The 12,575-nt window shown below is 37.8% G+C and overlaps 1 protein-coding gene across 4 annotated transcripts in view; it reads right to left on the bottom strand.

The window, feature by feature from the left end:
• Nucleotides 1-12,575, bottom strand: part of DSE (dermatan sulfate epimerase) — a 71,909-nt gene that overhangs the window by 27,392 nt on the left and 31,942 nt on the right. For 3 of the 4 annotated variants that reach the window (XM_025384279.1, XM_025384282.1, XM_025384283.1), the window contains one exon: nucleotides 11,396-11,864. In XM_025384279.1, coding sequence (XP_025240064.1) covers nucleotides 11,396-11,864 — 469 coding nt within the window. The remainder of the gene's footprint in view (nucleotides 1-11,395; nucleotides 11,865-12,575) is intronic. The other variant, XM_025384280.1, reaches the window with a different exon arrangement.

Genomic DNA, 12,575 nt, shown 5'->3' with positions numbered 1-12,575 from the left:
CCACCACGCCTGGCTAATTTTTTTTGTATTTTTAGTAGAGACAGGGTTTCACCGTATTAGCCAGGATGGTCTCGATCTCCTGACCTTATGATCAGCCTGCCTCTGCCTCCCAAAGTGCTGGGATTACAGGCGTAAGTCACCGTGCCCGGCCTGCAGACTTTTTAAAAAACCTTAAAAGACTTTTAAAAAATGAGCAAGATTAAATGATGATGCCGAGAGATGCACACTTGGATGAACTATAAGGGAACACAAGGACACAACTACTGTAGGTATCATAGCATCAGGGTAGTCTTTGTGGGAAGGGAGGGAACTGGGACTGGGATGGGGCCCGTGAAGGGGCTTCGGGGAGTGACTGGCAAAATTTTATTTCTTGAACTGTGTTGTACTTACCAGGGTGTTTGCTTTAAAATACTTTATTAAGCTACACATTTTATTCATATAATATTCTACTTTTATTTTTCAATGAAAAGATTAACATACATACATAAATCTGATCATATCACTGCCCTGTTACACCTTTCAGTGGTTTCACAGTACTTGTTAAAAAAAGGTCCAATTTCCTTTAAATGGTAGACAAGGCCCGGCAGCATCTGGCTCTCTACCCGAAGCCTTGCTAGTTTCCTCCCTACACTGAATTTTCAGTTCCTCAAAAGCACACTGCTTTCTTTTATCTCCAGGCCTTTGCGCAGCTACTTGTGCTTGAACAGTCAAGCACAGCTCCTTTTTCCCCTTGACGTGGCTGGTTCCTATCCGTCCTTTAGGCCTCAGCAGGAAAGCCTTCCCTGATGCTCCAATGTTGGGCAAAGTACTACTATATCTTCCCAGTACACACTGTACTTTCCTAGTCATAGCATTTATCCCACTACTAGTATTAATATGCTAACAGTACTAGTATTTATATCTTCCATAGACCAACAACTCTAGGCAAAACAGATACATAACATGTCTTGAAATCCTTGTATCTCCAATGCCTAATAAAATACCAAGAACAGAGTAAGTATACAATAAACTTATATAAAGTGAATATGTGCATACATTTATCGATAAGTGAAAATTGCCTTTGGCATCAATTTATAAGAACACAAAATATAAGCGAAGTAATAAAGATAACAATAATAGTTAACACATTATGCTATGTACTGTTTCATTAACCAATCCTCTATAGTATGAAGTATGTATCATATATATCCCCAAGTTACAGATGAGGAAACTGAACCACAGAGAAGCCAAGTAACATTCTCAAGGTCACACAGGTCTTAAATGTGACTGGAACACTGGCAGACTGGCTCCACAGTCCTTGCTCTACAAACTATCGCCTCCCCTTGCTTAACAGCACCACCATTCATTTCAAAGACTGAAGCAGGTGGCTTTAAAGTGAATAAAAACAAAACTCTGTTGTAGTTACCTGAGAAGGAGCACCCATGGACATTACATGCGTGTAAGAAGATGAACATCAAAATTCAAGGGATCAGGGAGGAGAGAAGGCCAGGTGCAGGAGGAATACTTCAAAGACCAGGTAATCTGAGATTCTCTGCTGAGCTATGCACCAAGATGTCAAATCCTGACATTCTTCCTACTGGCCTGCAAGTAGGTCAAAGGTAAAGTGTCTCTGTGATTACAGGCTGACAGACAAACGACTGATGACAGGCGGGTCTTCAGAGTGAAAGTGAGATCAGATAAATATGAGCAGCCACAGTACACAGGGCACCAAATCAATTTCAAAGTTGTATACAGATCCAGGATTTCTGCTCTCAGTAAGCTTAGACTCTCAATAAAAATAAGACAGATCATTCATTCATTCATCCATCCATTCATTCAAGATAATTAATTAGTGTCTTTGTGGCAGGTGTACCATATGTGGCTCCTAGAACCACCAGAAATGCTGGGGCTACCCTCACTAAGCTCACGTGCCAGTAAGGAAGACAAATAAACCAAGAATTGCAGTGCAGGCAAAACAACCTATAATAGTTTTGCATGGGTTCCTTGGAACATATGAATCACACTGGAGGGCAGGTATAGAACATGGAGTCTGGAAGGTTTCTAGAAAGAAGTTTCTTTGGAGCTGAATCTAGAAGATGTAAACTCCTGGTCAGAAAACCAGGCAACCCAGTTATGACTGCAAACCAATGAATTAAATAAAAAGTAACTATAGGAATTGAGATGGATGAGGGGCTAGAGAACATGTAATGGTGGAAGAAGTTAAGGTGGGTCATACTGTCTGGATGGGGTTGGAGAGAAAGGTGGAAAACAAGGTATAAATGAGTCTGGCATACTTGTAGGCAGAAAGGCCAGCTCAGGGCTGGTCTGTAAAGTCATTACTGCCCAAACTCAAGGCAGAGTTGAAAATACCAGTGCCACATGGTCCACTGGACCGCTGGGAAGACCACACATAAATACCTATCAGTTAAAAGCTTTAAAATAATAAAAATTACAAAATTCTAGAAAAAAAGTAAAAAATCTCTAAGCTCTGGATGGGTGACAATAGACTAATCTTTTTTGTTTATCAAAGGTACTTTTTCCTGAAGAGCTCGCTTACATTCAAAAATGACAGAATCACCAACAGCAAAATGCATTCATAGAGTAGCAAGAGTGAAGAACAGAGCAAGGGGAGGGAAGAGAAAAATGACTATGGGTAAATAACGAGCATAGTAGCAGCAGTGCAGAAGCCACAGAACAAGCAGAAGTGGAGGATGGTGAATTTGTAAGAATGAGCAGACATGGCCAGGAGGTCCTAAAAGTTACAGTAATAACTATACACCAAGATACCTGCTAAGGGTATCTATGAGCCCTTGCAGTGTAATAGGGACAGAGAACTTTGAAAGTCATCTGTCCACACAGTTGGCAATATCAACAAAGTGAGACAAATAAAGTAGACAGAAGAAATAGAGTGACACAAAAAGATATGTAAAAAAGTGAACCATCTTTTCCCTCTCACAAACCACTCTCTCCTCCCCATATTCTCCATCTCATTTGGGTATCAAGATGCAACCCGTCACCCAGGGCAATCATTATGCCTCCCTCTCCCTTACAATTTAAGTTTTAGTACATCTAAGAATCATTTGGGGGACTTGTTAAAAATACAGGTTCTGTGGCCTACTCCAAGAAGACACGATTCAGTGAGTCTGGGCGAAACCCAGGAATCTGTCTTTTTAAGGATACCCAATATGCTGAAAGACTCACACTTTGAGAAAGAGTGTCCTATATCTAATCAATCTCTGTGTAGATTTTTCAGTCTTACATGTCTCTTAAATTTATGCTTTCTTCTCCCCACTCTCACTGTTTTAACTGTGGTCTTCATTTCTCTCCTACACTAATATTATAAGCTTCTAACCAGTTTCTTTTTTCCTGAGTCATCCCTTCCAAGCCATCCTAAACACAAAGCTTTCTAAACCACAGGCTTATGTGGGATAAGCAATGATCTGGCCCCGACTATGGTATCTCCTCCAGAACTAGCATGTTAACACTGGAAAGGAAAAGGAAAGATGGATGAGAGACACTGTGGTAAGCGTGGCTGAAATGTGTTCCCTTAATGGACATGGAAGAAGGAGACGAAGCAGTAAAAAAGCCATTCTTAAGATACCTAAGGTAAAAGGAACTACCCGGCTTTATAAAGGGCTGCATGAGCATATGTGTGGCATTATTACTCTCAAGTGACTATATACCTATAGAGCATTAGCAAGAAGTTAATGTCAGCAAGACCCTACATCTTAAGTGGTGTTAGGCATGAATATTTTATCCAAAAGATAAAGCCAACTTTTAAAAAGTGATTATGAAGTATCAATGAAGAATATAGACATATATGCGGCGCTTGCCAACTAACATTTTCCCTTATGATATGAGGCAAGACATGCACAAAATTCAAACACCATGCTTGCCAGATTTTTATATTAGAAAAATTTAAGACCAGATTGTAAAGACTACATGGAACTTAATATATTCATGTCGCCTTTGTTCATATGGGGTGAGGGACACTGATTTACGCCCCAATTAAAGAGGGATGAGAACTCCTCTGGCCTTGAGCACCGTTCCCTCTGACAACTCTGAAAGCCTGCCCATGTTCCATTTAAAAAGGTATCAAATGACACTGAAAGGGTGGGAAGTAGGCGAGCAAGTGAATCACTCATCACAGAGATGACTTGAGGGTCATACCAATACTGAATCTTAGAGTCAATAAACAAATCCTGTAAAGAAAATTAACTGCAGATTTCCTTTCAATCATGTATGATTTATAACTGTCATGACACTTTTAAAGTTATTGTTAGAGAGAAGCATTATTAGAATAACTTTATCTTCACCTGCATTTGAAATAGATGGGGAAGAGTCTAAATTAGTTAAGCGCTAACAGTTTAGGTGAGCAGAACATCCTATTTAGGGTGTGACTGTGCACCACACAACTGTCCAATGGCACTCTAACCGGGCTGCTCAGCTAATCTGCACACCTGCCTATGCCTCTCCCTCGGCTCCTCTTCATCTGCTTCCTCCTACCACAGAGTACCTGACCTTGATTCCTGCCCAAGAATCCATTTGTAACAATGATGGCAACAACCTGTTTAATAAACGGCATTCAAGAAGTGAATTCCCAATGGCTGTGTGTTTCTGTAAATTTTAAAGAATCTGATCGTTGTAAAAAGCCTCATAAGTTATTTTACCCTTCTATAATATTTTTAAGTCTCTGCAGCAGGATAAAAGGGAATAGCTTCCCTTACGTCACAGAATGAAAAGAACAGAGAAAAAGACAGGCAGAAAGAGTGAGGGGGAAGGGTAAGAGAAAGGAAAAAACATGAATGAGAAAAAGCCAGGGGAATTAGGGGCTGGGTTTTCTACAGCCCAGCATTTGTCTCCATGAGTCCACTTTAATGGGTTCCAGGTGCATTCTGGGCTAAGCCGGCCAGCCTTCCTCACTGTAAGGTCATGAGAAGAAAACCTGATCTTTTTACTCACAGGGCTGTGGCTCCACATGTTGAGGCCCAGCTACATCCTCCCGGCTTTTGATTCTCAGTCTTAAATTGCAATTTTGAGAAGTAAAAAACCCGAGAAACAGCTGCAGAGAACTGCATTTGAAGCCCAGCAGGCAACGCTGAGCAAGGCAGGCACACTCCTCATTTTCATACGTACAGCAATGAAACTGGTTAATTTCAATATGCTGGAGATTTTTCTTTTTTCCTCTCTTTATATTTTATAATTATATTTTATTTTTGCAAATGCACCCTCAGATGACACCATCCAGAAGTTTGCAATCACAGGCAAGAATTTAATACTCAGTAAAAACACAATTACTTCTCTGTCCAAAAGTTCAACTTTCTTTGTTTCCCTCACCAGTTCTCCTGATTTCCTGTAGCTAACTGGCTCCAGTGCAAGAGTGAAGTAATTTCTTTCCTCTGTGATTTATTTTCTGTCTGATGATAAGTAAGGAAAAATACTATAAAGAAAGAGAGAACTAATGAGTCACAACAAATACTTTTCAAAAACACAACTCCAGAGTGACAACATAGGTAAAATGGAGTACTGTGTGCCAAGAAACTTAGCAAGAATAAAGTTATATATTCGTACCTATTTCTGTGTAATAATAACAAACTTTTTAGTAAAACTATGTGCCAGGCACATAATGCTACGAGCTTTATATGCATTACTTCATTCAATCCTTGGGATGACCTTGTGTGGGAGGAATAATCCATATTTTACAGATGAAGAACCAAGTTTACAGAGTGTAAGGAACCTGTCAAAGGACATGTGGCTATCACAATGGCAGAGCCAAGATGCAAGGACAGATCCAAAGGCCACTGGGGCAGATCTGTGCCTCAGGGTTTACAAATTAAGACAAGGAGCTGCAAAAAGCCTGCTGCTTGGAAATGGATGCTGGATAATTCTATGTTATCAACCAGGGCTTGAACAGTAAGTGCTCTCAGTTACAATCCTATCCTAAATCTCTTTTAAATGCATTCATTCATCTTCCCATATTATTAAGTGAAATATGGTAAACTTAACTGCACCTTTCTTAAGTGATTCAGGATCTGTAGTGTTTTCCAATAATTATTTGAGTACATTTTGTTTGTTTTGTTTTTAGCTCTGGAAAATCACTAAGAATTTGCTGAGGAGTGTAATCTTAAGCTCATAGCAACCCATCTACCAAGAGCTTGGCTAAGACAATGTATACGGATGCTGCCTGGTGGACATGCAGCCATTTCATTTTTCTACACATACAAAATCTACCAAAGGATTAAGCTAGATTAGGAAAAAAGTGGCCTGGGCTAACCCATATATCCATCCTTTTCACCACCCCCACTCCCTCCCTGATCAAGGTTTTAGTAAACTTTGCTTTGGAGATCCTCTATCGAGGGATACACACATGAGCAAAAGAGGCATGGTCCCACTCTCAGGTCAGTCTGGTGTAAAGAAATAACACTGTGAAATTCATCATACATGCACTGCAAGGATGAGAAGGCTGCGAGGGTTCTTCATAAAAGCCCTATGGGAAACTTCCTTCTGATCCTTGGGCCAAGAGTAGTCAGTTCTACAGAGTAACTGATCCCATGGTCACTGTAAACTTCAAAACTGACTAAGCCTACTGTCTTTGCTGCTAAAACCAACCAACCAACAAATAAAACCTCTCAGTGTCCACTTGTGGCCCACTCATGGTGCGTTTCAGATGCCTTTTAGCAATTGTCGCATTCCTTGTCTAGTCAATGTCTCCAGTCTTTCCCCCCTCTTTTCTCTCTCAGCTACTTCTAATTTGAAGCATAGTATTTTATGCTTCCTTAACCTTCTAGGGGAAAAGTTATAGTAGAAATAAGTCATGAGAATTTTAGAAAAGTAGAATAATATGTGCTGACCCCCCAAAATCCTGAAAACTGATTTTTTAAAAATCCATTTTAAATCTCTACTAAGCACTGTTTTCATTATTTTCCTACCTTATCATTTAGGCTCTTGAGAAAAGAAAACTGATGGATGATTTTCAGTTATTTAAAATTCTGCTGGTTTTTTTTTTCAACTATCTAAGGATTGAATGCAGAAAGCAACCATTAATAATGAGGATAGCCCCCTATGCCAATTGGCATATACAGAACTTGTACGTTTTATATCAAGGTGATACTATTTCAAAAATAGTGAACTCACTTTAAGTATGAGAAAATATTTCCATTGTTTCCAGCCCTAGATTTATGATCTTAGTTCATTAACGCTTTCTAAAAGTAGTGCATGTTAAGTTCTAATAAAGCTTTTATATAACACAGAGCCAACTGCAACTTAAATTCTAGCTTTCATTTGGAAGGCAAGATTTATAGAGGGAAAAAGACTTAATTAAAAGGGTAAAAACAAAGACATTACTGGTGATATCTTTGGCATTGTAATTTTTAAATTAATACTATTTTGCCATTATATATTGGATTAAAATAATGTATTTTTATATTTTATTTTATTTATTTATTTTTTTGAGACGGAGTCTCGCTCTGTCGCCCAGGCTGGAGTGCAGTGGCCGGATCTCAGCTCACTGCAAGCTCCGCCTCCTGGGTTCACGCCATTCTCCTGCCTCAGCCTCCCGAGTAGCTGGGACTACAGGCGCCCGCCACCTAGCCCGGCTAATTTTTTGTATTTTTTAGTAGAGACGGGGTTTCACCGTGTTAGCCAGCATGGTCTTGATCTCCTGACCTCGTGATCCGCCTGTCTCGGCCTCCCAAAGTGCTGGGATTACAGGCTTGAGCCACCGCGCCCGGCCTATATTTTATTTTTAAAACTAAGTTCAGCACAAGCTTAAATTACTCTGTTACTTTTACTGTAATGAAGAATGTATGTTCCCTAGCAAAAGGGAGAGAAACGGGGGAGGGCTTCTGAGAGAGGATGCAAGCACCTCTGAAAAAGCAGATATAGCACATAGATTAGTCTCATCATTCTGCGGTGCCCAATCGTCTGGATACTCAGAGACACACACAATAAAAATGCATGCTGTTATTTTTCAACCACCAGTATTATTATAAATCTATGAGATTCCTGTTTTACTTTGTAGGATATTAGACGGACAGAGTACATTGAATATTTTCCATTTAACCTTTCTTCTTCAGGATGCTTAAGTGAATCTATAGATGTGAACTTTAACCTCTTTATTTACTAGATAGTCAAATAATATGAACCCCATTAATAAATCTGTATGCATGTATATCTCATAGGTGCTTCTTTTTAATACCAGACAAATGACATATCATTGTTACTTTCCCCTAAACCTTCCTCATTGGTGTTAACATTAGATTCTTGTATACATTTTAAAAAGGGCCCAGGGGAGCATCAACGAAAGTTTTAATGGAACAAACCCAACGGGAAAATTTTATGAGTTAAACAGATGTTCTAGTTTTGAGAGCAATTAAGATTAGTAAAATCCCAAAGGATACTATTTCCTTGGAGCCTACATATACCAAATTACAACCAAATAGGGTCTAAGTACTAGGTAGATAAAATAACAGCATCAATAATTACCATTATTGTCATTATTCTCATTTACCGAGGGCTTACTATGTGACAAGAACTGTGCTAAGTACTTTACATTGATTATTGCACTTAATCCTCCTAGCAACCCTATAAGGTAGATAGAGTTGTTACTGCCACATTATACATCAGGACACTAATGCTCACACAAATTAAGAAAATTAATCTGAAAAGTTAATTAACTAAGAGAATTAACACAGCTGAAGAGTGAGGGAGCTGGGATTCAAAGGCAGTGTGACTCCAGAGTTGGTGCTTTTCTACCACACTAGAGTGCAGCATGATACAAATGTTTAAGTCATGAATGAAAACTAAGTCATGAATGAAAACTCCTTAGTGTGTGGAAATGATCCACACACTCAATTCTAAGCAGAGAAAATACTCCTAGCTGAGGCTTTAAGAACCCAATGTTTGCAACCTTTGCCCTAGGTAAACATTATAAAATTACTGGGCTATTTCTTCATCTTTGAATCCCCAGCACCTTAGCACAGTGCATGATACACAGTAGATGCTCAATAAATGTTTGTTGATCAAATGAATCAGTGAATGAACATAATTTAGTAACCGGCTTTCAAAAGAGTAGAAATGCTCTTCAAAGAAAATGGCAAATGCATGCAGCCTGATGAAGCTATTGTAGAAAGTTTTTTTTTTTTTTTTTTTTTTTTTTACTTTCATAATATTAATTATTGATCTCTTCTGTAAATAACAGCTAGTTTTTTGGGTTTTTTTCTGAAATCAAATATAGGTGAACTACATCCTAAGATAATGATAACACTCATTGTATACTTCTTGGTATGTAGTGAGGACATGATTTAATGGAGCAATTAAAACAGAGGTAGTTGAACTATAAAATCACTGAACATTGTTTTAAATTATTACAACACATAATTGTGTTGTAATTGTGCTCAATCACAAATCTAAATTAAAGTTTAAAAGTCTAAGGGTTGGGTGTGGTAGTTTTTAAGAAGTTAAAATTTCTGTGAAGTCATTACACAACACAACTTAATAATAGTACCTGCCAAAACAAAATGCTCAAGTAGCTCAACTTCCTAATTCAAGATCACTTTTGGAACTAGAAACCAGATGTAAGCGTAAATTCTCAAGATTTTACCTTGAAGGTCAAGAGAAAGAAGTCAACTGTTCAGCTCTATTAAGTCAAAAATTGGCTTTTAGTTTACTAGATAATGGCCTAGAGTTATACCTATTTCTATCAATATTGCCATGAATAAAGTGCTAGACTCCTAGTAAATTTCTATACACCTCCAGGGATCAATAAATCTGCACTTGTGGAAATTATGTAAAAATTATATTTCTTTTAAGTTATTTATTTCTCTTATCATAGAAGGAGTCTCATCCTAATGGCAGCATTCATTCACTGGTATTTATATACCTGAATATTTTACATTATAATGAGAAAATTATACTAGTCTTGTACAATTCTCATAATGTTACTATATTGTGCTAAACAATCTCCATCAAAAATGGTATTTCACCATCCATTACTTTCTTGTGAGATTAAATACATGGTTCTCTATAGGTACTATCTCTGGAATATTTACATCGATTTCTTAATTTGCCAAAATCCACTTATCTAAAACAAAAAGGACTTTAAAGAGAAAGTACCCTTCTAGATGACAAAGGTTTCTTTCTAAATAATGTCAATATGGTTGCCATTTTAAACTAAGTAATTGAACAAATCAATTAGTGGGTTACTGTAGCATTTGATAATGTAATCTGGTAATTCAAATATCAGAAAAGTTTTCATACATCTTTTCTTTCTTGGCGTCAAGAATAGAATAAGATCAGTTAATATCAGTCAAAGTCAGAAACAACTACATACGTGGCTAAGCTTTGAAATAAATCAAATAAAAAATTCTTTTCAACCTACAATATTGTAAACTTCAAAATGACTACATATACTTAGCAACAGGCCTAAAATATCAGCTCCGATATGGATCTAATGCCAACTCTTGCCTAATACTTTTCATTACAAAATTCCAGAAATTTATCGGAAAGCTTGCAAACCACCATCCTTCACCCTTGTGATATGTTAAGATGTAATTCATCAAAGTATTAGGTGCATTCACAGATTTTTCTAAGCATTTAAAATGAGCTCTCTCTAGTCCTATGACAAGAGGCAGCTTACATAATTTTTAAAAGCATATTTCATACAATCTATAAATTCTTTTATTGCAACTGAACCATAAATATATAATTAAAAACTGCATGAGTAAAAACATCTGTAGAATCCCTTGTTTAATCAACTCATCACATATCTGTTTGGAAGCATATGAAGCATTAATTATAAATTAATAAAATAAAATTAAGCTAATCAAAAAGACAGGAATTTGTTCTCAAATCTTAAAACTTCTGAAACTAAATTATTATGTAATTAGAATTCCTCACACAATTACACAATAATGTTGGTTTTCCTACAGGTCTCAGAAATCTGCTGGTTATTGGAGGGGATGTGTTTATAAATTGCCAGTCAGTCCCACCCCATTCACCTTTAGTTCCTCACGATCATAAAATGCAAGTAAGTCTTAATTACTAGAAATGTCTTGCTGAAAAAAGTTTTAACCACTTGGGGTCAATCAAACCTAACACCAGATGATAGTAATATATGCATGTTGAATATGGAGGAAAGAATTCTCAACAATCAAAATGATACTCTTTAATCAATTCCGCAAATTAGTTTTTCTTTAGATTAGGCTGCATCTAAATATTTTCCCTCTAACTTTAAACATGGAAGTTACTACATCTTTTGAAACTAAGGGCCATTCATAAGACTGGCAACACAAATAACACCTTCCTCCACACACATACACAAAGAGGTATATGAAGATCTGGCCTCTGAGATTTCATATGGATTTGTTTCTTTCTAATGCAGAGTTACTACAGTAAGAAGAAAAAGACAAAAATCTACCAACTAGGCTGCGCTGCCATCCTCTCCATGTAGTCTTTGGCCATGTCTCGGGCTTCAATGTTCTCAGGATACAGCACACAAAACATTGCCAAGGCACCTAAGTTGTTTCCATAAATTTCATTCCAGCGGGCACTGTAGTCCTTGGGATCCCAGGGAGGGAGGTATTCCAAGGGGCTGGACAGCATTGTGTGCACAGCCTCCGTGAGGCGGGCTGCAATGTGCTCGTGCGAGCTGGCAGCCCTGCGCTGCAGCTCCGCCACTTCTGCCCTGGAGAAGTACAGCATGGGATGGCTGTCATAGTTGGCATTGGTGAAGGGAATCATGACTTCTGGGTTCTCGTCGGTGATGTAGGCTGACACAAAGCGAAGCAAATATATGAAAAACACACTGGGAGCCCCCCGTGTGTGAGTCCTCATCGTGGCATCAGATCTCCAAATCTCCAAGGCAGCCAAACCATCTTCGAAAGATCCTACACGAGATAAAAAGGAAAAAAGCGTCTGTCAGCCAAGGGAACATGGCACAGGTGTGGAAACATATGAGAGGTAGAAACCATATTTGAAAATAAAGCTTATGAATTCAGATTTTTAAAAATACAGCAAAAAAATGTAATTAGGAAGAAAATAACTAAAACAAGTTCTGATTTTATAGAGTTAAACATACTACCTCAGAATTGTGTTCATTATGGAAAACAGAATTTTGGACTTAGGGAAAATGTATAATATTTGTTCAAGTAAGGAAAAAATTATTCTTGGTATTCTTCTCACATAGTATCATGAAAACAAATTAGACTGTATTTTTTTTTAGACATTAATACATAAACCACAATAACCAAAAGCTGGTAATGAACAATCATCTGGGAATCTGAGTAGACATTACAAAAAACCAGAAAATCCTGTATTTCTTACTACAGCCTCTTTCACTGTAACTTATCTCCTTTTCCTAACATTTCTGAACCAGGGATTAGGATCAATACATCTGTAAAACTGTAAGCAGACAAAATATTTTGAATAAGGTTAAATATCCTCTTTATGTGAGCAGAAGGTAGAAAGAGAGAAGACAAAGGCCATGTAACTATCTACCAAGCCCCTGTATTTCCTCAGCTGACATCAGCAAGCACGTATTAAAGACCAAACACAGCGCCACTGGGACCAGCAACTGACATGCCTTCATTCAGAGAATA

This window comes from Theropithecus gelada, chromosome 4, assembly GCF_003255815.1.
Source record: "Theropithecus gelada isolate Dixy chromosome 4, Tgel_1.0, whole genome shotgun sequence".
NCBI lineage: Eukaryota > Metazoa > Chordata > Mammalia > Primates > Cercopithecidae > Theropithecus > Theropithecus gelada.
The sequence above is the reverse complement of the archived record's forward strand: the minus strand, read 5'-3'. Positions and strand labels throughout refer to the sequence as shown.